Source organism: Anguilla anguilla, chromosome 12 (assembly GCF_013347855.1).
Source record: "Anguilla anguilla isolate fAngAng1 chromosome 12, fAngAng1.pri, whole genome shotgun sequence".
NCBI lineage: Eukaryota > Metazoa > Chordata > Actinopteri > Anguilliformes > Anguillidae > Anguilla > Anguilla anguilla.
The window spans coordinates 29,732,456-29,753,511 of NC_049212.1; the positions used below are offsets into that span (position 1 = coordinate 29,732,456).

The following is a 21,056-nucleotide window of genomic DNA, read 5'->3' on the forward strand; positions in this document are numbered from 1 at the left end:
GAGTGTGAGAGAGTGTGAGTGTGTGAGTGAGTGTTTGAGTGTGTGTGTGTGAGAGTGAGTGTGTGTTGTGTGCATTACATGTTTACAGACATCTTGGCTAGATCGGCCAGCAGGGATGTGCTCACTCCGGTGGCCGAAGTCAATGTGCAGTTTCGTTTTCTCCTCAGATCCTTCATTTTACGTCATTTAGTTTGTGTGAACTAGCCGAAGCTCATTTCCGCAGCACGTACAGCACACTCGCAGCTTCATGCTATGCGTTGAGAGAGCCAACGCTGGCAGCGTGCCCACTTCTCCCACAGTGGCTGTTCCAGTCTTGTCGATATCACACACTCACACACACATACAAACACACAGGCACAGACACACACACACACACACACATGTACACACACACGCACCCACAGATGGCCTGGTGCCCTCCTGCCAGCACACAGGCCCTGTCCTGTAAAAACAGCACACAAGTTCCAAAGTGCTGCACATGGCTGTTGAAAGCGAGGCTCTCTCCCTCTCTCTCCCTGGCCCGCTCTGCAGTTTTGGGGGGGGGGTTATCACAGCGCTCGCTATTCAGAGCGTTAAGCAAAGCCCCCGGGGGGGCAGAGCCCACGCCTGGCCCGCCAGCCGTCATGCCAGATCTGTCACGGGCGCGGGACAGAGGGCCAGAGACGTGTGCCGCTGCCGTTCTGTGCGCTGGTGCCACACAGCCAGCCGACGCCCGTCCCACAACGTCCCATTCCCCCCCCCCCCCCTCTCTCTTTCCCTCCTTCAGTTTCGGCTCCTTTCTTTTTTCTTTTTTTCTTCTTTCCATTTCCTACCTCCCATCTTTTTCTCTCCTCCCTGCATGAAAGCAGAAAACGTCATAGTAATGCAAACAGGCCCAGTCAGCTTCATCGGTTGCCTGTCTGTGCCGCTCTCCCTTGTTCCTCTTTTTCCTGGATGCTGTTTTTACTCTTCTGCTTCTTTTTTTTTTTTTTTTTGCAGTAGTTCTATTCCAGTTTCCTCCTTTTGTTTAGCTTTCTGTCTTTGATTTCCCCTCTTTCACTTGAATGTCTCTCTCTTTAATATTTATATTGTGTTTTTTTTTATCTATACATTTTTTGGGTGGGGGTGGAGGGCGTTTTATTTTTATGTGTGGTTTTCGGTTGTTGTTTTATGATTTTTGTTGCGTTTCTATTGGATTTTTCCCTTCATTTGTGAAATGTTGAGTAATAAGAAATTGTTTGTCTCCTTCAAGTGTTAAAATAAAAGGGCATCAAAGGACTCACTCTCTTGCCCTCTCTCACACACACACACTCTTTCGCTCTCTCTCTCCCACAATCATGTCTATAATTACATGCTGTTCGCCAAAGGGCTGAAGTCTAATTCAGCCTGAACATACATCTCTAAGCAGAAAGCAAATGCGCATGGAAGTTTACATGCAGTGACTCATTACCCGTAGCCCCCACACAGCCTGGCTTGCATGCGGTACCTTGGTGCAGTTACTGCATGAGAAACCACAGTACGATTTACAGATTCAGCCACCCACAGCAAGAGCTGTTTATGCCTGAGCTGTTTATGCATGCACTTGTTCATCATTATTACTACCCAATGTCTGATATTGATGAAAACATTGACATAGATAAAATCGTGTTTAATTTTGATAATTTGTGTACTCTCTGTATAAAGCAATTGTTACAAGTTTTGCTGTGTTTAAATGTTTTTTTCCATTCTCCATCTCTCCTCCCCATCTTTCTCCGTCTTTCTCTCCCTCCCAACCTCCCTATCTCTCTTTACCCCTCTCTCTCCCTCTTTATCTTGCACTGTCCTTCTTTATCCCTCTCTCTCCCTGTCCCTCTACCTCTCACTTTCTTTAACTCTCTCTCCTCCCCTGTCTCTCTCTCTCTCTCCCCTCTCCCCCCTCTCTCTCTCCCTCTCAGTTCCCTGTCCCATCGGCTCCCCCCAGCCTCCCCCTCCACCCACAGCATTGCGGGGGCGGGGGCGTCCGGCTCCTCCTCCGGGGAGCGGTCCCGGCTCACCCGCGGCTCCACCATCCGCAGCACCTTCCACGGGGGCCAGCTCCGGGACCGCCGCCCACCCCCACATGCGGCCCCGCCCACCTCCCCCACCCTGTCCCACGATGCCAGCCCCCTGCCGCACGCTCGCACCCGCGCCACCTCCAACCTCTTCAGCAAGCTCACCTCCAAGCTCACACGCAGGTAAGAGGAGAGGGGAGCCGAGGTGGGGGTCCCACCAGCACCAGTGACCTGAGAAGCATTGACCTTTTAAGGCATAAGACCAGAAATATGTGATTAGAATGTTCTTAACTGAACATTCTCATGCTGATGTCACAATTACTACTAGTAATGCTGATGTCACAATCACAACTAGTAATTGAAAGCAATGGAGTTCTAGAACCTCTGACATAGAATTTGAGAAACCATTCCAAGAAAAATACTCTTCAAAGTGTTAAGCATGGTGGAAATGTTAATGGATGCTGTTTAACAAATGTTATCTAATTCATATGGTCTGCGTACAGATATTATTTGAAATGTAAAAATTGGCTGTTATTGGTGTAATCCATTAAGAAGTACTTTTTGAAATTAGCAAATTTGTGAGGAACTTGTGACCAATAAATCTGTGTATGTATGTGCAAGAATTGTTTCAAATGCTTGAGAAACCAGTTTAGTTTGACAACATTCCTTTGAATTCTATGAATGTGTGTGTGTGTGTGTGTGTGTGTGTGTGCAGACATCTGTGTGGATGAGGTAGGCTCACCCCCATGCATGGAATATTCAGTCCGGCCTGATTAATGAGCATCAGTAGTACTGTGCGTATGTTTGTGCATGTCTGCGTGCCTGCGTGCGTGTGCGTGTGCGTGTGTGTGTGTGCGTGTGTGCGTGTGTGTGCGCGTGTGTGTGCCTGCGTGCGTGCGTGCGTGCGTGCGTGTGTGTGTGTGCGCGTGTGTGTGTGTGTGTGTGCGTGTGTGTGCGCGCGCGTGTGTGACAGCCCGCACCGTTTTGGGCCTCACCCAGCCAGGGTCACCACGGCCAAAGGCGTCTCTTTTGGGCATAGGTGCATGTAGGCCACCAGCAGGCGCCGGGGCCTGCCGGACGCCAGCGGACCCCTGTCCCCCCGCTGCTCTCGCCACTCCCTTAATCAGCATTGACTCTTCCCTGGGCTTCTTCCTCTATTAACCTCCAGCTTCAGCCCTAGGCCATATCTTCCCCTTTTTCTCTCAGTCTTGGCTGTGGTTGGTGGCTTTTTGTTTCTTTTTTGTTTTTCCAATTTCGATTCTTATGTTTGTTTGCTTTTCCTTGCCAATCAGCTGCAAATCTCTTTTTCTTTCTCTCTCTCTCTCTCTCTCTCTCTCCCTCTCTCTCTTCTACCTTCTTTTTCTGCTATTATCACTATTTCTTCCTTTTCTGTTTTTCTGTTCATGTCTCCCTTCTCACTCTTTTTTCTTTGTCTCCCTACTTTCTCTTTTTCTGTTTACGTTTTTCTCTCTTGCCCTATCTCTTTCCCTCCTCTCTCTCTCTCTCCCTCGTAGGGTCAATCTTGACCCCTCTAAACGCCAGAGCTCAAACAAGTCAGTCTCGGGCTGTACTCTTCCACAGGGATCAAAAACAGTTAGTAAGTCTCTTCCTCCCATGTTTCCGGCTTCTTCGCTCTGTCTGTCTGTCTGTCCGTCCGTTTGTCTGCCTGCCTGCCCGCCCGCCCGTACGCCTGCCAGCCTCCATCCCATTTCCACTTCCTGTCGGTCTGCTGCCTGCCCCTCTGGCCTGGTCAGGTTTGGGCGCCACAGCGCTCCCTGCAGGTCACTTTCTACACTACACATACTCCCGTTGGAGGAGGGGCGTCCTCAGTCCAAGTCTTAATTCTTCCACAGTGAGGTGCAGCAGGGCTAGGCTGGCATTCTTAGAGCGTGGTGCTTTCAGGATGCACATTCTAAAAGAGATTCGTTATTGGCTCAGTCGGAGGCCCCTCTGGTCTGGTCCTTGTGGGTCAGAAGATAACCTTTTTTGTTTTTTTCCGGCACCTCCGTATCTGTGGAGGGAAGCTGAATCCGTCCAGGCGATGAGGTCATTTGTTGAAACTGCTCGTTGTCTGCGTGTCTGGAGCTTGCCAAAACTGTGGCCCCCGGGGGCCAAATCTGATTGGCTGGAATGTTACAGTACTCCTGCCGCACCTCTGACCCCCGCCCCTCCCTAGGGTGTGCATGTGGAGGCCACCGAAGCCTCCCATCTTAATGTCTTTAAAATGAGGTTTGGCCCGCACCCCTTTAGAATTGCCAAAATTCCTCCATTTTACCTCCACTTCCTGTCAAGAACCTTAACCCCCCTGTCTCACCAGCCCCAGTGCCGCGGCCCCCCAACACCACTGCTCATTCACTGCCTGCCCCCGCCACAGTGGTTGGCACTCATGTTTGTCTTTGGGGGCGGGGGGATAAGTTTAGAAAGGGATAGGCTGGCTTCATCGCAGACTTAAACAGGGATTACTGACGCACTGTCACAAGCTTCTTATCTGCAGTTAAGAGCTGCGATTCACTGCAGGGGGGAGGCCGTACTTGTGCTTGCATCCTGTGTAAGACCCCCTTAGTATTTGGAAAGGGTCTAAAACCACACCTCAGATGGCACTTAAAGCTATGCCCATCTACCAGCTGAGCACTGCAAAAAAGTTTAGTCTAAATGTACGACTAAAATACTTGGTAAGATTGACTTATTTTTTGGTTTTTGCAGTGAGATAATGCACGCATCAGTTCCTAATTAGGCTCACCCTCTCCCTCCTGCATGGGACCTTGAGGTTTGGGTTATGCACCGTGGCCTGCCCCCTCTCCCCTGCCCTGCCTGCGGACTGCAGCATGGGGCTCCTGCCAAAAGCTGGCAGGAGGATAAGAAGGGCAGGATTTGCAATTGAGCGCCCCCTATGGGTGGTGGTGGGGGAGTGCTCAGGGCCAAGCACACACGCACAGTGCAGTCCCCACCACCCCTGTCCTCCCTGTTAGGTTAAAGGGTTAGGTTGGCAACACTGAGTCACATGTAAGATAATAGGCCTGGTCAGTCATGCTGAGTTCCACAAAATGGCCCCAGTTCACTGCTCTTAAGAAAAGTCATCCTCAACATCCAGGAGACATCTTTGAGGAGATGCAAAGGCCAAATTCCTGTAGAATGAGGCCACTTTTGTTTAAACCATTTAGTTAAAACTGACTGTTGAAGTTATTCTAGAACAGATACTTCACTAAGACTGGAACGCAAACAACAAATGCAACAATTAACATTTATAAATGTATGTGTGTGTCTATTTATTTTGAGTTTTGACAGCAGGTAGACTTCTTCACATTATGTAAACTGCATTATGTAAACTGACTGATTCATTGGGAGTTCTGTGCCTTCTCAATTATGTCTCCTTGGCAGAACTTTCAGGAGAGCAGTGTCCCATAATGCACTGGTTTTGGAACACACAATAACTTCCCCTGCTTAGTCACAAACCTACAGGTCACTGTAGTTCCTGGGGAGATGCTTTCACCTGTTTAAAAACCCTTCCTTTCTATAGATATCATCCCTGGTGTTGCTTTACAGTATATCCTGTTTGTTTGTTGGTTATGTTTTTTTATTTCTTTTGCGAACTGCTGACTTGAGTTAGATGTTGTTCCGTGGGGTGGATGTTGTTGATATTGTGGTGGTCATGCTGGGTGCAGTGTTTCAAAGGAGGTGGTGGGGAGGGGGGTGGTACTTCCCTTGACTGATTCATTCCTAACACTGGCGTTTGTCTTCCTCTTGAGGGTCACAGACGAACCTGAGGGAGTCTGCAGATCTCCGGTCTCAAGGTGAGTATCCAACACAGTGCCCCCCAGTGGTCGGAGGCCTGATATTGACCCTTGTGCTATGCTATACCTTTTACGTGCTTCTGATTGGGGTTTCCTATTGCCTTGAGTTCAGTTCAGAAAAAACAGAATGCAACTTATACAGGCCTAGTTAGCTTGTGTCTCTGGTTAAAATGAAGCCTGAGGCTAGGTACAGTAATTGGACATGAGTGGGTAGTTCTGGCCACAGCTTGGAGAATGTGCACAGAATGGGATTTTTTAGGGGTTTTTATTGACACATACGGCAGTATTTCCCATTCTAATCCAGCAGTTTTTCACTCCAGCGAACTTCACTACAAGCTTCACTACTTTTTTTTCAGATATTGGCTACATTTTACACGGTGTGCCACTCATAGTTTCCTCCAAAGAGGTGAATTTGATGGCAGTAGCACACTGCCTGTAAGTGTAGAATGCATAATAGAGCATTCAGCTCACATCAGTGTTCTTAGCATGCATTTCCAGTGGGCACCTGGTGCCATTTGCCAACCAGTGTTTCTCTTCATTTCTGTGAGGTTGAGTGATATTTGAGTCACATCTTATTGCCCACCGGGCACATTTCAAACAAAGATAGCACACAGAAGCTATGGTGCACCTGTTTCTAAGGCATTTGTCATTAAAGTCACTGTTGATTAGACGTATTGGGCACCAGTTTCATCCCAGGGTTATCATACAACTGGTTTTGATGTACTTCTTTCCCCACTATAGCCCCCGATGCACAGTATCTGAGTAAAAACACCAGGTAAAATAATGATTGAACTGCCTAGTGAATGGCCTGCTCCGTGTTTGCCTAATAGCACCCTGGGTTGTGATGGCTTGTAGGTCCTAGAGCCAGACTACTGTGGTAGACATCTGTATTTTCCTGACCATAACTAATTCTGTGCAGTGAAGTAGACTACTAGTGTTTGACACCCACTAGACCTTTGAAGTTGTACAGTTGTCCCAGTTCCCCAATAATGTGAGTGTGCACTCCTGGATTCAAATTTGTTGTGTAACAGATTTACGGAATAATTTGGCACGGTCTGTAAAATGTGTGCTGCACATGAATTTACCCACGAGTGAGTGAGTTTGCGGTTTTGTCCGAGTTGCATTATGAACCAGCTTACCTAGGTGTGCCTGTTCGCTTATGCGGACTGGCTCTGCTTTTACGTCACGGTGTCTGGGCTAGGCTTCTGGCTGCATTACTGTTGAACAGGATGTTACACAGCAAGATCATGTTCCTGTTTCACATGAAGGCGAATCCATCAACTAGATGTATAAAAAACAGAAGTTTGAAACATGGTCTTGCCAGTGGGGAGTGGAATGGAGTTCATGTGTGTTTCTGCTCCTTATATGTCTTAAAGATCTGACATCTCATCACTGGGATGGTGATAGGTCGGGGGGGGGGGTATGAGAAGTGTACTGAAGGGAGGGGGGGGGGAACGACAATCTGCCTTCTGTCATCATGTGACGAACTGAAGAACAATGAGGTACTCAAAGAGGTAATGGGATTGTGGGTAATCTGAATGAGGGCGCTTTGATTCAGTGTCATGCCTGTGATATATATTTTACGAAACCCAAAATTCTAAAAGTAATTTTACTCCATTTGGTGTGGCGTTGCTCCTGACTTTACTCTTGGCATAAACATGAACAAAAAAATGCAGCTGTCATATTGGGTGTTAATCATAAATGACTAGTATGTTGTCTAGATTTAACCAGCCAGTGATTGGAACTGAAAGAGGTTTCTCTTAATAATTTGTGATTGGCTTAAATAATAGTATATCTGGCTGTTTTATAAGTACAGCCGTCTCTGTATGTGTGCATATCGCGTAACAGCATAGTCCGCTTTACTGCGTAGCATTCACTCAGCACTGTTTTCAAGAAATTATTTTCTTTTGGCTAGAAATGTTCGTCAAAACGTATCCCTTATCTAAATAATCTGGATTTATATTTCGATTAATTAGTGGTGAGTTAAAGACGACGTGACTGCTTTTTAAGGCCAAAGTGCCGGCATGAATCGAACCCCCAGTAATTGTTACCTCTCTCTCCCCCTCCCCAACCACCACCCATACCGATCATGCCCCCCCCCCTCCCGCCCATCCCTGCCTTTCTCCTCCTCCTCCTCCTCACAGTCGCCATCTACCTGGGCATCAAAAAGCGTCAGAGCCCCGGACCCCCCGATGCGGCTGGGATGTGAGGGTGCGGAGCCCGCGGGACCCGGCGGAGGTGGTCCTGGCCCTGCGCGAGGCGGCCCAGGGCTGCGGCTGCCAGGTCCACCTGGCCGGCCCCTTCCTGCTGTCCTGCACCCACGGGGCTGCCGGCTCGCGCGTGGCCTTCGAGGCCCAGGTGTGCCAGCTGCCCAGCGGGCCCTCCGAGACCAGCGGCGTGCGTTTCAAGCGCCTGTGGGGGGCGCCGCTCGCCTTCCGGGACATTGCCACCAAAGTCTCCAAGGAACTGGAACTCTGAGGGCGACAGGGGGTGGGGGCGGAGAGGCGGAGGGGAGAAGGACCGAGAGAGGGAGAGACACTGCCGCCGACCCCTCCCCCACCCCCGCTTCGACATCACACAGACACACGGACACGGACGGGTCGCCACCCACCCCCCCCACCACCCCTTACCAGAGACATCACTATTCCTGGGCAAAAGGAGTCCAACTGATTTTATTTTTATTCCTGTTGATGATATCGTTGTCGTCGTCATAATGATTATAATTGTTGTCATTCTTTTTTTTTTGAACAGCTGCTATTTAAAATGTTTTTGAATTTTTTTGTTACGGGCAGGGGATTCACCGTCTTTTGTTGTTTTTCTTTTCTTTTTTTAAAGTCTTTTTTTTTGTTTTAAATCCTAGTTTTTGAGAGATGCATACATTGAAGTATTTCAAAGCCGCTTGAAAACATCTGGCCCGTCGATGTCATTCTAGACTACGGCCACCAGGGGGAGATATGCAGAAACGCAGAGATGCGCAGAGGTGCAACCTCCAGAGAAACAGTTTTCTCTTCCCGGTAACCGGCTGCCAATTTTAAGCCAAGATTCCCTTCGCTGTTTTATTTGTCTTTTTTTTGTCGGTGAGGGCAGGAACAAAGCCGTCTGACTTCACAGTGTACAAAGCTGGGTGCGTGATGACTTGCTTTTCTGAGCCACTACAGGTTTTTTTTTTCTCCATGTTTTCTCCATGCACATTTTAAAATAGAGCGTATGACCTGTTCATATATTAGCACTTTGAACTAACCGTAACCCCTCTGAAAATTGTACCCCCCTTCTAAAATGGTACCGTTCCATGTGTGTGTGTGTGTGCGTGTTTTTTTTTTTTGTTGTTTTTTTTTAATGGAGACTTCTGCACAAGAATTAAGATGAAATGACAGTGACCGTTTCCTCTCTCACTGCTCCTTTGTCCGCTGACAGAACAATGCTGTGCCAAGCTGAGCCGCGCTGGAACTAACACTGGCCTGGCTGACCAGGGTATCTCGCTTTTCCGTTGCTGTGTCCCAGGCTGTGACCGTTGCACAAATTCGAACAGAAACGGTTGATAATTGCAATTTCAGACGTGTGGGGGAAAAAAAATGGAGGAAGAGACACAGCCAAGAACGGAGTGTTCTTAAGCTTTCCTTTTACAAATGTGTTTCCTAGTTAACCAGCTAACATGAAAAAAATAACTCCAGTAAGCTCTATTTTGTATTAATCCTTGTTAGAGTGGTGCAATTTATAGGTATACAGCTACACATGCTTTCTGTCATAAATATAGAGTCAGCATAGCTATCACTGGCTGTTGCTATCACACAGCTATTTTAATGAGGATATGGCTATTTGACTCTCATGAGCACAGGAATGAAGGCTTTGTTTTTAAAAAGAAAAGAGTATTCCCAACGTTGAAGGGCAATTTGGACTCGTAATTGTTTGATTGCTGAGATGCTAAGGAACATTTCATGAAATTTCGGACAAGGCCTCCTGTAACGATACCTCCCTCCTGACGAGTTTTGGCACTGACTGTTGCAGCATTTTAATTTTGCGGGCCCCTACTCTTGGCGTGCTTCTGAGCATGCATGCAGCAGATTAGATGCAGAGCTAGGACGGTTGGATCTCGCTCAGCTTGACAAAAAAAAACTACTTGTGAAATGAAGTTGTGGTGTAAGACCAGGAGACCAGGTGTACACCAGGTGAAGCTGTACCTGAGCCCTGGCACACCAGGGGAGAACGGGCGCTAGGTGCACTCAGTTGGACTTCATCCCGCTGTTTCTTTTCCTGTCATTAAAATTCTTCACGTCCGCCCACAGTTGGCTCAGACGCTTCGTTGCGTCTTGGAGTCATTGGCTATCAGCAGAAATTTAAAAATGGAAACGGAAAAGGTTTTGAGAGCTTTACGGCGCAGAGGATTTTGTTTTTTCAAGGGTTTTAACATGCTTACTCTTTGATGTATTTCTCTGCTTTCTAGGTTGCCTTTCCAAATGCTCCCACACTCTTCTCTCCTTTCAGCAGCACTGACCTCTGACCTCTGATCAGTACTTGGTGTGACATTAGATCCGGTCTTACTGGTTAGACAGGATCTGATTGCTGATTGGAGGAGAGAGGGAGGGAGTGGTTTGGAAAGTAAATCTGTAATGACCTGGGAGAGCCCATCAAGGCATCTCAGTAAGAAGTGGAGCTTGAAGGAGGGCAGACTTCAGTTCCTTCCTCTGCATGTGAAATGGGACGACCGTGTTGGAAGTGCCAGTGGTTTGGCTGGTTCCAAAATTTGCACAACTGTCTGGCTCCCCGAAGACACGTTGAGAGAGATCTCTCACAGCCCCCATCCTGGAGGACCACAGCGTCCCTTAGGGTTCTGATCCACATCACAGCCCACCCCCCCCCATCTGAAATCTGAGTGCTTTAGTGGCTTCATGGTTTATGGAGTAAGAGTCTGCTCTTCGCGACCCTTCATTGCTGTGCTATTGGGAAACACACATGCTAGAACTGGTGCTCATACATGTCTGCCAGATGGCCTGGTGATGTACTCCAGATGTGTTTCAGCTTGGTCTGGCCCGGCCACAGCAGTAGTGCGCTTCTCTGCGAAAGGTTCAGCCGGGGGAATCGCTGGTTCGAATCCGGGCTGCGCTTCAACCCGACGGTTGGTCAAGACTTTGGCGGGTGTGGGTGGGCGGAGCCTATTTGACCTCTCGTCTCCTGGGACCTCGACTCTGCCAACTTGCCCGCAGCCTGTTCGGGAACCCCGCCTTGCAGTTTCACCTGGCGGCTTGACCCCGGAGGGATGCGTGGGACATTTTAACTTCCAGTCAAGAGAGCGGGATGGTTTCTCTTTGCTTTGCTTGCTCTGTCTGGTCTCGTGTTAGCCGTCCCTCAGGCGTGTCCACCTGCGGCTGTTTGCCTCCAGACCAGAGAGGGCGCCATTGTAAACAGATCTGTCAAAAGCCTGCAAATGAGGGTGGTTTAGTCTTTCCGGTGGTTTTCCTGTTTTCCATACCTTTCCATTAGGCTGTTTACATGCGATTTGTGACGCTTCTCCTACTCTCTTCATTCCATGTTGTGTAATTTCATGTTGTTTTTCAGATAGATTTTCTCCACTCCGGGACAAATGAATCCCAAGACCTCTGACATGCGCACACGAATCCTCCCCCCTCAAATGGCATTAACCCCTTTTTCATCTTCTCATGGTTCTCATACAAAAACAGTATTGCACACTGGAACTCCTGTATAATACAAAATCCCATTGGTGGTGGTGTGGCTTACAACAGGTGTATCCAGGACACTAACTTGTACGTGAATCTGCCTCATCCAGAGGAATTGTGGGATATGATAAAAGCAGGCCTCTGAGTCGGTAAATGTCTTAAATGTGAAAGCTGTGATTTTTGGACACTTCCTTGGATAAACGATTTTCATAAAAATAGTACCTTAAAAGAGGGGCCTGTCTTCTGCTCATCACTTAGATATTGTTAGATCTTAGGGACATGTCTAAAGAGTAGGAAGCAGTAGGTTTAAAACAATTGTTACTACAGAGGGGGTGCCATAACAACCTATTGCTGACTCACAGTCGGTTTTAACTTAAAAATAAAATGACCTTTTCTCACACTGTTGATTGGTCAGTTCATTGATTGCGAGCGCTATTGCTGTTCAGATATGATTCCAAAAATCACAATTCCATGTAAGAAGTTGTTTTGGTCAGTGCTAGATCACCATTAGCCACTGTGCGATTCAGCACGAGCATATTGGTAGCAGTTAATTTCAGTGGACCGGGAGAGGTCTACGGTCCCTCTTTGGTATTTGGAGGTGGAGTTAGGACAGGATTTTAAGGAAGTGTCCAGCAGGAACCTTTCTTGTGATAAAAGAGAGAGCATATTCCTGGGGATTTTGTGTCTGGTGTCAATATTGGGACAACTGGCAAGACCTGGCTTATAGTAAGATTTAAAAACAAGCATTTTAATGGGGTGTGACTTGAAGGGGGGTGTGAAACTGAAGCCTTTAAAACCAGAGATGTATCCATTTAAGAAGCCAGTCACCAGTCTGTGAAAGAGAGCTGCAGTATTCTTGTCTTGTTCATGGGGAATAATGGAAACGGGTCCAGGCCATGTTCCAACCTTAAATCTGACGGTAACAATGGAAGGTGAATAAATGGCAGAACTGGACCGCCGCAGGTTTACAGAAATGCTTTAGTGCGGTCCCCTATGGGAAAAGTGCCAACCAGTGAAGTTTACTGCTTTGTAGTCATTGCTGTGTACTAAGTGCTAGTTGCAACCCCCCGTTTTGAATCGCTTCCTTGTCCAGAGTTGAAAATGTTAAATCAAGAAAAGGACCGACTTTGCATCCTTCACTCGACGCTGTCTTTGAGCATTTCGTCTACCCTGCCGTGCTGTTCGGCTGCAGGTGTGCGTGGCTCGGCACTGTTAATTTGGTCAGCGAATCACCGCACTTTCACACCTTTCTAGCTGATGTGACACTGGCCGATGTGATTCAACGCTGATGTGACACCAGGAACTCTTGAGGCATCTGTTAAAAATGGATCGGATGAAGTCGTCCCCTCCCAGAAAAGTAAACGGTCCTTCCTGACTACTGAGCACCAGTCATGCTTCACCCACGAGTTGAGTGAACAGACTCCCCAGCACACAGCAAAGGACCCTGATGCCTTTTTGAACACGGAAGTTTCTAGCATAAGCAAAGCACTGTGCCCTGTGCTTGAGTGCGCGCTGTTTGTCCCTCTGCAGCATCTGTACAGGCCACACAGAGGAACACCCCAAACCCATCGCACGCGCACTCAGAACACACACCAACGCACACACACACTCAGACACATATACCTTACTCTCCCTGTAAAAATCCAGCAGAGTGCTTGTATTTGTATCATTGTGTAGAAAAACAAAGATGAGAAAAGAAAATATGGGTCAATTTCTTTTTTTTTCTTTTCAATTTTTAAATTATTATTCTGGTGCCGGCTGTGGTGCCTTTAGATGTAAAGAAAAAATGGGAACTACAGAAAAAAAGTTCTGAAATAAAAATTCACTGATATTGGACCTTTCCTGTTTTTCTTTTTCTTTTCTTCCTTTTTTTGTACATGATTTCCAGGTCTAGCATCAATTCTCTCTTTGTAAGCTGCTATAGAAGGTATTTTTTCCATTTGTGATGCAGGTGTAGTGGGGTCTGAGTTGTGTAAATGTTTCTGTAGAATGCCTGGTGTTGTGGAAGTGGTATTAACAACAGACTCAAGGGTGAAGAAACAACAGACTGACAATTGATTGTTTTATGGGGCGAGATTTATTGAATTAATTACTTTATACAACCAAAGAAATTCAAATTTCGGTGAAAACACAAAGCCAGAAGGCATCTGACTATGTGGTGGTTTGATCCCAGGATGTTACAGAACAGGAAGGATGAGTGGAGAAAAAGAAAGGAAGGAAGTGGAATAGGTAGATGAAGAGAGAGGACGGAGAGAAATAACTTTCTGGAAAGAAAGGAGCAGATTCAGGAGAGGGGGTGGGGATGGACAGAGCTGCAGTCTTGTGTGCTCTCCTGCGTGTTCCATTGCTGTTTTGTGATATAAAAAAAGAGTGTATTTCCGACTTTACTTCTGGGCGGGGATCATGTCATCGATGGTGCCGCCCTTCTCCAGCTTCTTCTCCATTTCGACCATGAGCTTCACGCCATCAACCACCAGCTGCACCTGCTGGACCTCCGAGGAGCCCAGGCGATCAGCGTTGGAGATGTCGAAGATGCCACCCACAGAAGCAGTGTCCACACCGCCTGGTGCACAGAACAAGAGAGGGGTGTCAGCACTCAAGCCAGTAAACTTTAAACCTCTGCGCTCCCCCCCCCACCCCCTTCTGTAAATGCACTCTACATTCACATGGTGTCTGTCACAGGGTTCCAACTGATAGGAAGTGTCGTCAACATACAGTTGAATAGGTAGTGTGGTGCTGAAATATACATAGAACGTTCTCGATCGAAGCCAGGAAGAACATGGGCTGGGCCACCCCTGCTAAGGACTGGAGAAGGAACAAAAGCACCCTGAGAGCTATGTTCCTGTCCTAGGCTTGAATGAGAGAATATTACAAAAGGCCTTTAATATGAGCTACTGGATAGTTCAAAATCTCTCCAAAAAAGAAATTCGCCATTTAACATTTATAAATGAATACGTAATCAGATTACCTTTAATAGTAGTTTAGAAGGAGGATAATAGGTTTTTGTCTCATCACTGGATGAGTGTTTTGGATCATGTACCGCAGGATAGACCAGCTGTGTGCTGTGTCCGAGGCATGTTAAGGGAACGGGAAGCTTTTTTCGGCCAGTGGGTGGGACAGGTGGGCAGAGCACCGTACCTGTGCCACGCTTCTGCAGACGGAGCCTGGTGAGGATCTCCTCGAATTTGGGGTGTGTGCTCAGCTTGGGGAGCTTGACGTGTACACCACCACGGAGGCCGGTACCCAGGTTGGAGGGGCAGGTCAGAACGTAGCCCAGATGCTCGTTCCACATGAAGCCATGGTTGTGCTTCTTGAAGATGCCCTCAATCTGTGTCATGGGAACAGAGAGAGAGAGAGCGAGAGAGAGAGAGAGAGACTGTTACAGGTGAAATGAATACATACCTCATGAATGAAAGGTAGCCATGAAGTTATTTTGAGTACTTGTGAGCCCTGATGTGATTTCACTAGTCAGTGTTTACATGTTGTGATTTAGAGATTTGAAGATTTCTCAAAATTTTTAATAAGCTGAATCAGGTGGTATGGTGTTGAAGTGTAAGTAGAACATTCTGAACAGAGGCCCTGAAGCAGGGATACTCAAATCTGGCCTTCAAGACCAGTCGTACTGCTGGTTTTCTCTCTTCCACTCTAATCAGGACTGATTTAAACCTGCAAACCCAAGTTAAACCTGTAAGTTAAATTCCTGGCCAATCAGTAGCATTAATCAATCGATTAACTATCTGGAAGAAAAGAAAACCAAAAGTCCTGCTGGCCACATTTGAGTAGCTTTGCCCTAAAATTCCTAGACTGGGCATCCACTACTATTGATCTCAGGGATAAGAAAACAGGACATAGCAATCATTGCATCACCTCACACAGTGAGTATTTTTATCAATCAGTAAGCACGCTGGTAACAACCAATAGAATAATGCTCATGATTGGTGAATACCTTCTGGCTGAACTCCAGGACATCCTGTGAGTTTCTAGGAAGTAGTATCCACCTATCACTGTCAACTTTGTTCTATTGTTCTTACCAAAGTGCCTCATGCCGTGGCGTTTGTTCAGCTGAAAATAGATGTGACATGAGGTTGAGACCAATGGTCAGTTTGAAGCTTTAAAGTTTTCTACCCTCTCTACTTTCAACTGCCACTGACTTCATGATTGGTGGAGTTTCTCTCTGCTTTATACTGCTAAGGGGACATCACAACTGTCTTATCTATACTTTATCCCTATTTTATCTTGTTCCTGCTTAACAGACGAGGATGTCGAGAGCTATGCTGCACATCTCGCACCTTCTGCAGGCCGGTGCAGAAGCGCTTGAAGACCTCCTTCATGTTGCCGCCCTTCTGCATGGAGATGACACGCAGATGGTCTTCCTCGTTCACCCAGACCAGGAAGGTCTTGTTGTCATTGTGCCTGTAGGTAAGAGAAGCAGAGAATCTCATTCATGTGTTTGGGATGCATGTCAGTGTCCCTCACACACACACACACACACACATGCACACACAAGTGTGAGCCATGAGAGGACTGGTGAAGAGGTTGGTCCTGTGCTCACCAGATGCCTCTTGCATCAGGCCAGTCACGGGCCATGCCAGCAGCCAGCAGCAGGGGGGACACGGGCTTGTCAAACAGGAAGTGGTCAGCGATCAGCTGCTCCTGCTCCTTGTCGCTCATGTCCTTCAGGGGGTAGTACTTGCCCTTCAGCTCTCCGTCCAGGTTGTTCAAAGCTGAGGGTGGAGGAAGCACCCACAGAAGTGAGCCCCAGGCATGGAAGTGACATCACAAAACCCTGCCGTACCATTCTTATTTCCTGAAGGTAACATTTCCATTGGCCCATCGTCGCAGCCTTTTACAACTACAGTAGAAACTCAGGGGCCTCTGTAAGCCCTTTGGGAATGGGGGTCATTTGGAACCAAAATGAACTTGGAAAGAGATTTCAAAATACACCTTTTATTTTTTATTAAAAATTATTTATTTTAATTTAATTGATTTATTGAAATAGTTGGTCATATCAATTTAGCCTTGTTTTTTATAAAGAGGTTCTCACTTTGTTGCTGTGTTTCATCTCATAAGTTAAAACCAATCCACAGACCCAAAACAAGTAGGGATCTCTTGAGCTGATTATTCTGTAGCTATGGAGATGACAGAGAAGACCTTTCAACACTCACCCTCAATGGACAGCTTCTCGACGGCTCTGCGCTCGCCACGGCTGTTGTGGGGGGGCAGGGTGAATCCCTTGATGCTTCGGCCGGTGCGAATGCGGCTGCTCAGGACGTAGTTTGAGTCCAGGTCATCACCACCCTTTAGAGGACAGAGACGATCCATCGTACTGTTACTCTCATGGATAAACTGGATAGCGTTTTCGCCACTTTAAATGGTCCGCTTTTATAGACCAGCATAAATACAATAGGCTCATCAATGAAATCGCTTCCAGTAGCTTATTATCTGGTAATTGCTGAATACCTGTATGCTATTTAAAAGTGTTTTAAAAAAAGATTATCTTTTTTTGTGGGTTTTCTTTCCATCTCACTCCCATGGTGCCGTGCTCATTGTATCCTCCTTCAATTCAGGAGAGTGCAGGCAAGTATGTGCGCATGTGACGTCAGCCACTGCTGCTTGTCACCCCATAGTTCTTAAAATCACAGGAAGGCACTTCACATGCAGGCTTGACAGAAGTATTTTTTGGGCCCCTAATTGACCAATGGGGCTGCCTGGTGCATGATGAGACTTTGATGTCATGTCCGACTGAAATCCATCCCTGGGTTGTCACAAGAGTCACTTCTCTGTCGCCTTGGAGACCTGCTGGCCACAGGCAGCACGGTCTGGATTCATTACCAGGCCTTCCATGTGCTAAAACAGCGACTTAACAAGATGCAGCCCCCAGGAGGCTATTTCAAAATGCTTTTTAGTCTAATAAATCAAATCGCAAGCAACCCAAAACCTAAAGGCAGTGCTTTCTCCTCACCTTCAGGTTCTCGAAGTTCAGGTCGGTCTTGTGCTTGTCTGTTGGCTTGTAGCCGCCATGACGGTCGGAGATGATGGGGTCGAACAGGTCCTTGAAGACCTCATAGGACTCTTCATCACCAGCAACACAGCCCACAGTCATGATGAAGGGGTGGCCTGGGAACCGGAATGGCAGAAACATAAGAGGCAGTACTCACAATGCAATCACTGGCCAGTTATCCACCCATCCACCAGTCAGCATTGAGCTGTTGACAGGGATGAGGTACATATAATCCAATAACCCGTCTAGTAAATATGGCATTGCGGCGCATTGGTGGCATTCGAGGGATGAGATATCATGCAGTGGTGCACTCACCAGGGTTGTCCACTCCGGTCTGGGTGCAGTCATCCAGGGTGAAGCCACTGGGGGTTGACTTGTCCCTCAGCTTGGCATACAGTTCCTTGGTCAGCACCTTAGCCATGTGGTTGTTGTGCAGGGAGAGGTCAGGGTATTCCTCCTCCGTCTTGAACTTCATCTTGTAGTCGTTGTGGCAGTTCTTCGTCATGGTTGCCTTTGTAACACGGTCTGCGGACACAGAGGAGACAAAGAAGTGTGAGCAAGAACAAGAGTCCAGACCGTGCCTCTACAGTAGGCTAACCACCCTGGCAAAGCAGGATTCTGGATTAGAGGAGATGCCTAGTTGAAACAAACCATGTTTCAAGTGCTGTGGAATCCCCACAAACTTAGCTGCGACTTTCCTGGCTACGTCCAGCCATCGCCTCATATTTCCACTATGAATGGCAGCAAGGGATTCTGTGCACTTTTAAGCCCCGAGCAGCAGGTGGTATTTTTAGCACTACCACCACCCCACCCTAACACATGCAACAAACACTGACATTTACAACACTCTATTTCCCACAGTAGGAGAAATGTAGCAGACATGACCATTGATTTTTTTTCCCTTTTCCCTTTCCCTATTGCCGGCTATTCTTCTGTCCTGACTTATGTAACAAACAATTTATATATATTTTTTCCTCCTTTGACTCAGAATTAGCATGCCCATTTCACGGGCACACTCGTAGATACCGTGACCAAGACACACTCACCAATAATAGTAACTCAAAATTACTTTGCAGTTGGTCTAGTTACCTACATAGGTATTTATACACCTCACTGCAGGGCAACTCTGTCTTGCTCACAAGGGCAAAGACTTCAACATCAAAGCCAGACCGCAAAACCTGCTATCAATATTTTGTAACATCTCCTTTGTACCATTCAGTTAATGCTGTGAATGCCATTTTTTTAAATATAAAGAATGCAGTTATCATTTTGTAATTACCTTCTTTGCAGCAAGATTCTGAAAGCAAGGCTTATAGAGTATGAATGCTGTTAAAGAATTTCCTTCCTCATACAGACGAAATATATTGGTCTACTAACTGAAAATTTAGTTGAATAGTGCTTTCTCAAAAACCTCTTCCTATCCAATCCCTGCATATATATAATGATAGGAGATATAGTCTGCTAGTTTAATTAGCTTGCAGAACCTCGTGCAAGATCGCAGATTAAAAGGAGCAGAAACACCAAACAAAGTGCCGTGGCTTCCCCATGCTATCAGTGTTCTTAATTTCTCAAGATGTCAATTCTTCTCTTTCTCTCTCGCTCCCTTGCTTTCTCTCAGTGTCAGAGATGGTCATACCAGAAAGATTAGGTTTCAAGAATATTTCAGCTGTTAACTCATCCAGCCCAGAGTTAGATCCAAAAGCCACAGGACTCCCCACGTCTTGGACTCTGTGATCTAGCCTGACCCCTGCTTAGACTAGACCAGTCCATTCTGTTCATTTATCTCTATGCAGGGCATCTATGATCCACATTTAAATTTTATCTACACTGTTCAACACATCCATATACTGGCCCTGACCTTTCCCGTAATGGGAAAAGAGAAATCTGCCAATCGTTGAACTGCCTGTAACACAACTGTTTGAGAAAAAGACGCCCTTTCATCAACCTTCCATGGAGAAACCGAAGAGGTGTCCACCAAGACAAAGGAGAAAAGGCATCATACAAAAAAAGATTGCATTTTCAGGACTCCAACTCAATTGGCAGTTGAAATTTTAAGCCACTTCAGCATAGCTAAACAGAGAATCCTTCTTCCTTTGTCATTTTTTGGGGGTGCATAGAAGTGAAGGGATGGCGGGGCGTCAATTTCCAACTAAATCCCTCCATTCCTTTCCCACCTCTTCCACTCTGTCCCTTGACACCAGAATCGGGGTTTACCTGCACAGAAGAAAAGAAAGAGGTAACAGTCCTTGGGATCAGAGCCTGTTCACCAGTGCCAATGTAGGGGTTGCCCAACTTTGAAAGGGTCAAACCTTTGCTTATATACTCAGATGCCCGGTGGCTATTGGCCGGTTCAATTGTCTCTGCTCGTCTCCCATTGGCTGGTACCAGCCTCAGATTTGAAAAGGAAAGAACTTGCATCACAGCACCCAAGATGGGACAGCTGTATGCTCCCCTCCCCCCACCTGTCCCCATACATAGCTCAGAGATGGAAAGACAGACGGACGGAGGGCAGGGGACATCATGTGGGGCGGGGGTGTGACAGGGGCAGTAAAGACACATTTCTGTACTGTGGGTTGCTACCATTTGGACAGAGTCAGACAGGTGCTAGAAAAAGCACACAGTTGCTGTAGTGTAATCAGGAATGAGCACTGCTGCTAACTCAATCCCCAGAGCAGTGGTTCTCAGTGCTAGTTCTGAAGCGCTCCAGGGTCTGCTGGATTTTGTTGTTACTCAGCACTTGATCAGTTAAAGCTATTGGTTGTACAGCTAACTCGGGGCACCTGAATCGGTTGCTGATCTTCAGGCAAAAGCAAAAACCAGCAAACTCTGTGGCTCTCCAGGATCAGAATGGAAGACCACTGCCCTAGTTTGTCAATCCTCTGCAGAGTTTTGCTCCTTCTGGGGATTTTTAATGTGTGTTTTATTGTCTTGGTGTGTGGAGTGCGTGCATATCGCTGTGAGGGTCGTTTATGTTACCTGGGGAGAGCTGAGAATTCTCTGTCCTGCCGATTGAAAGCAGCTGACTCAGCAAGGCTGCAGTGCCCCAGTCACGGACACCCTAGGACCGCACAGCACCTCAGGAGCATGCAGTCATGCTTCCCGCAACGCATAGAGACTAACATGCATTCCTTTGCTGCCTGGCTAAAGAATGCGTTATTACTAATGAACTGCAATGAGGGTTTGTATGGAGATTGCATGATAAATTACACAATAACGTAAAATTAAAGATGTGTAAATTACAGTACATATATTAAATTGAAAATATTTGACGTAGTAATGCTTGCTGTACATGCATATTATTGTTATGCATATATCGTCTTGATATTTTTATTTCATATTTTAATGTTTATCATTTCTTCAAATGGCTGCAGAATGCTGGTCCTACTGAATCCCCCCCCCCCCCCCCCCCCCCCCCCCGTCTCTCTCTGTCTCTCTCTCTCCTGTTTCTTAATTCCTTAATACCAAAGATACCAGGACTAAAGCCCTGCCCACTGACATAACGATTATACCTAAATCCTACTTTGCCAGGTCATGGCACTTTGACTCAAAGAGTTAATGTGGAGTGTCTCACATTTCCTCCCAT

At 46.9% G+C, this 21,056-nt stretch overlaps 2 protein-coding genes across 9 annotated transcripts in view; one reads left to right on the plus strand and one right to left on the minus strand.

Moving 5' to 3' along the window:
• mark4 (microtubule affinity regulating kinase 4) overlaps positions 1-13,308 on the plus strand; it is a 59,114-nt gene extending 45,806 nt beyond the window's left edge. Inside the window, exons 15-18 of one of the 8 annotated variants that reach the window (XM_035384548.1) lie at positions 1,914-2,192; positions 3,524-3,606; positions 5,764-5,800; positions 7,945-13,308. In XM_035384548.1, coding sequence (XP_035240439.1) covers positions 1,914-2,192; positions 3,524-3,606; positions 5,764-5,800; positions 7,945-8,278 — 733 coding nt within the window. In that variant the 3' untranslated portion in view covers positions 8,279-13,308. Of the gene's footprint in view, positions 1-1,913; positions 2,193-3,523; positions 3,607-5,755; positions 5,939-6,541; positions 7,078-7,944 lie in introns of those variants that run through there. The other 7 variants (XM_035384550.1, XM_035384551.1, XM_035384552.1 and 4 more) reach the window with 7 other exon arrangements.
• A 222-nt stretch (positions 13,309-13,530) lies between these two features.
• ckmb (creatine kinase, muscle b) lies at positions 13,531-19,795 on the minus strand. The gene is made up of 8 exons (XM_035384206.1): positions 19,688-19,795; positions 17,789-17,998; positions 17,435-17,589; positions 16,638-16,770; positions 16,025-16,196; positions 15,762-15,885; positions 14,611-14,800; positions 13,531-14,035 (listed from the first exon to the last, which is right to left on the minus strand). The coding sequence occupies exons 2-8, from the start codon at positions 17,976-17,978 to the stop codon at positions 13,857-13,859; spliced, it is 1,143 nt and encodes a 380-aa protein (XP_035240097.1). The 5' UTR covers positions 17,979-17,998; positions 19,688-19,795; the 3' UTR covers positions 13,531-13,856.
• Positions 19,796-21,056: the final 1,261 nt, after the last annotated feature.

What these genes read in the sequence shown, in the direction of transcription:
- ckmb (XM_035384206.1), bottom strand. Translation starts at nt 17,978, where the DNA reads ATGACGAAGAACTGCCACAACGACTACAAGATGAAGTTCAAGACGGAG. An exon ending in GACCGGAGTGGACAACCCTG is followed by an intron (nt 17,590 to 17,788) that starts GTGAGTGCACCA and finishes TCCGGTTCCCAG; the next exon opens with GCCACCCCTTCATCATGACT. An exon ending in TGAACTTCGAGAACCTGAAG is followed by an intron (nt 16,771 to 17,434) that starts GTGAGGAGAAAG and finishes TGTCCTCTAAAG; the next exon opens with GGTGGTGATGACCTGGACTC.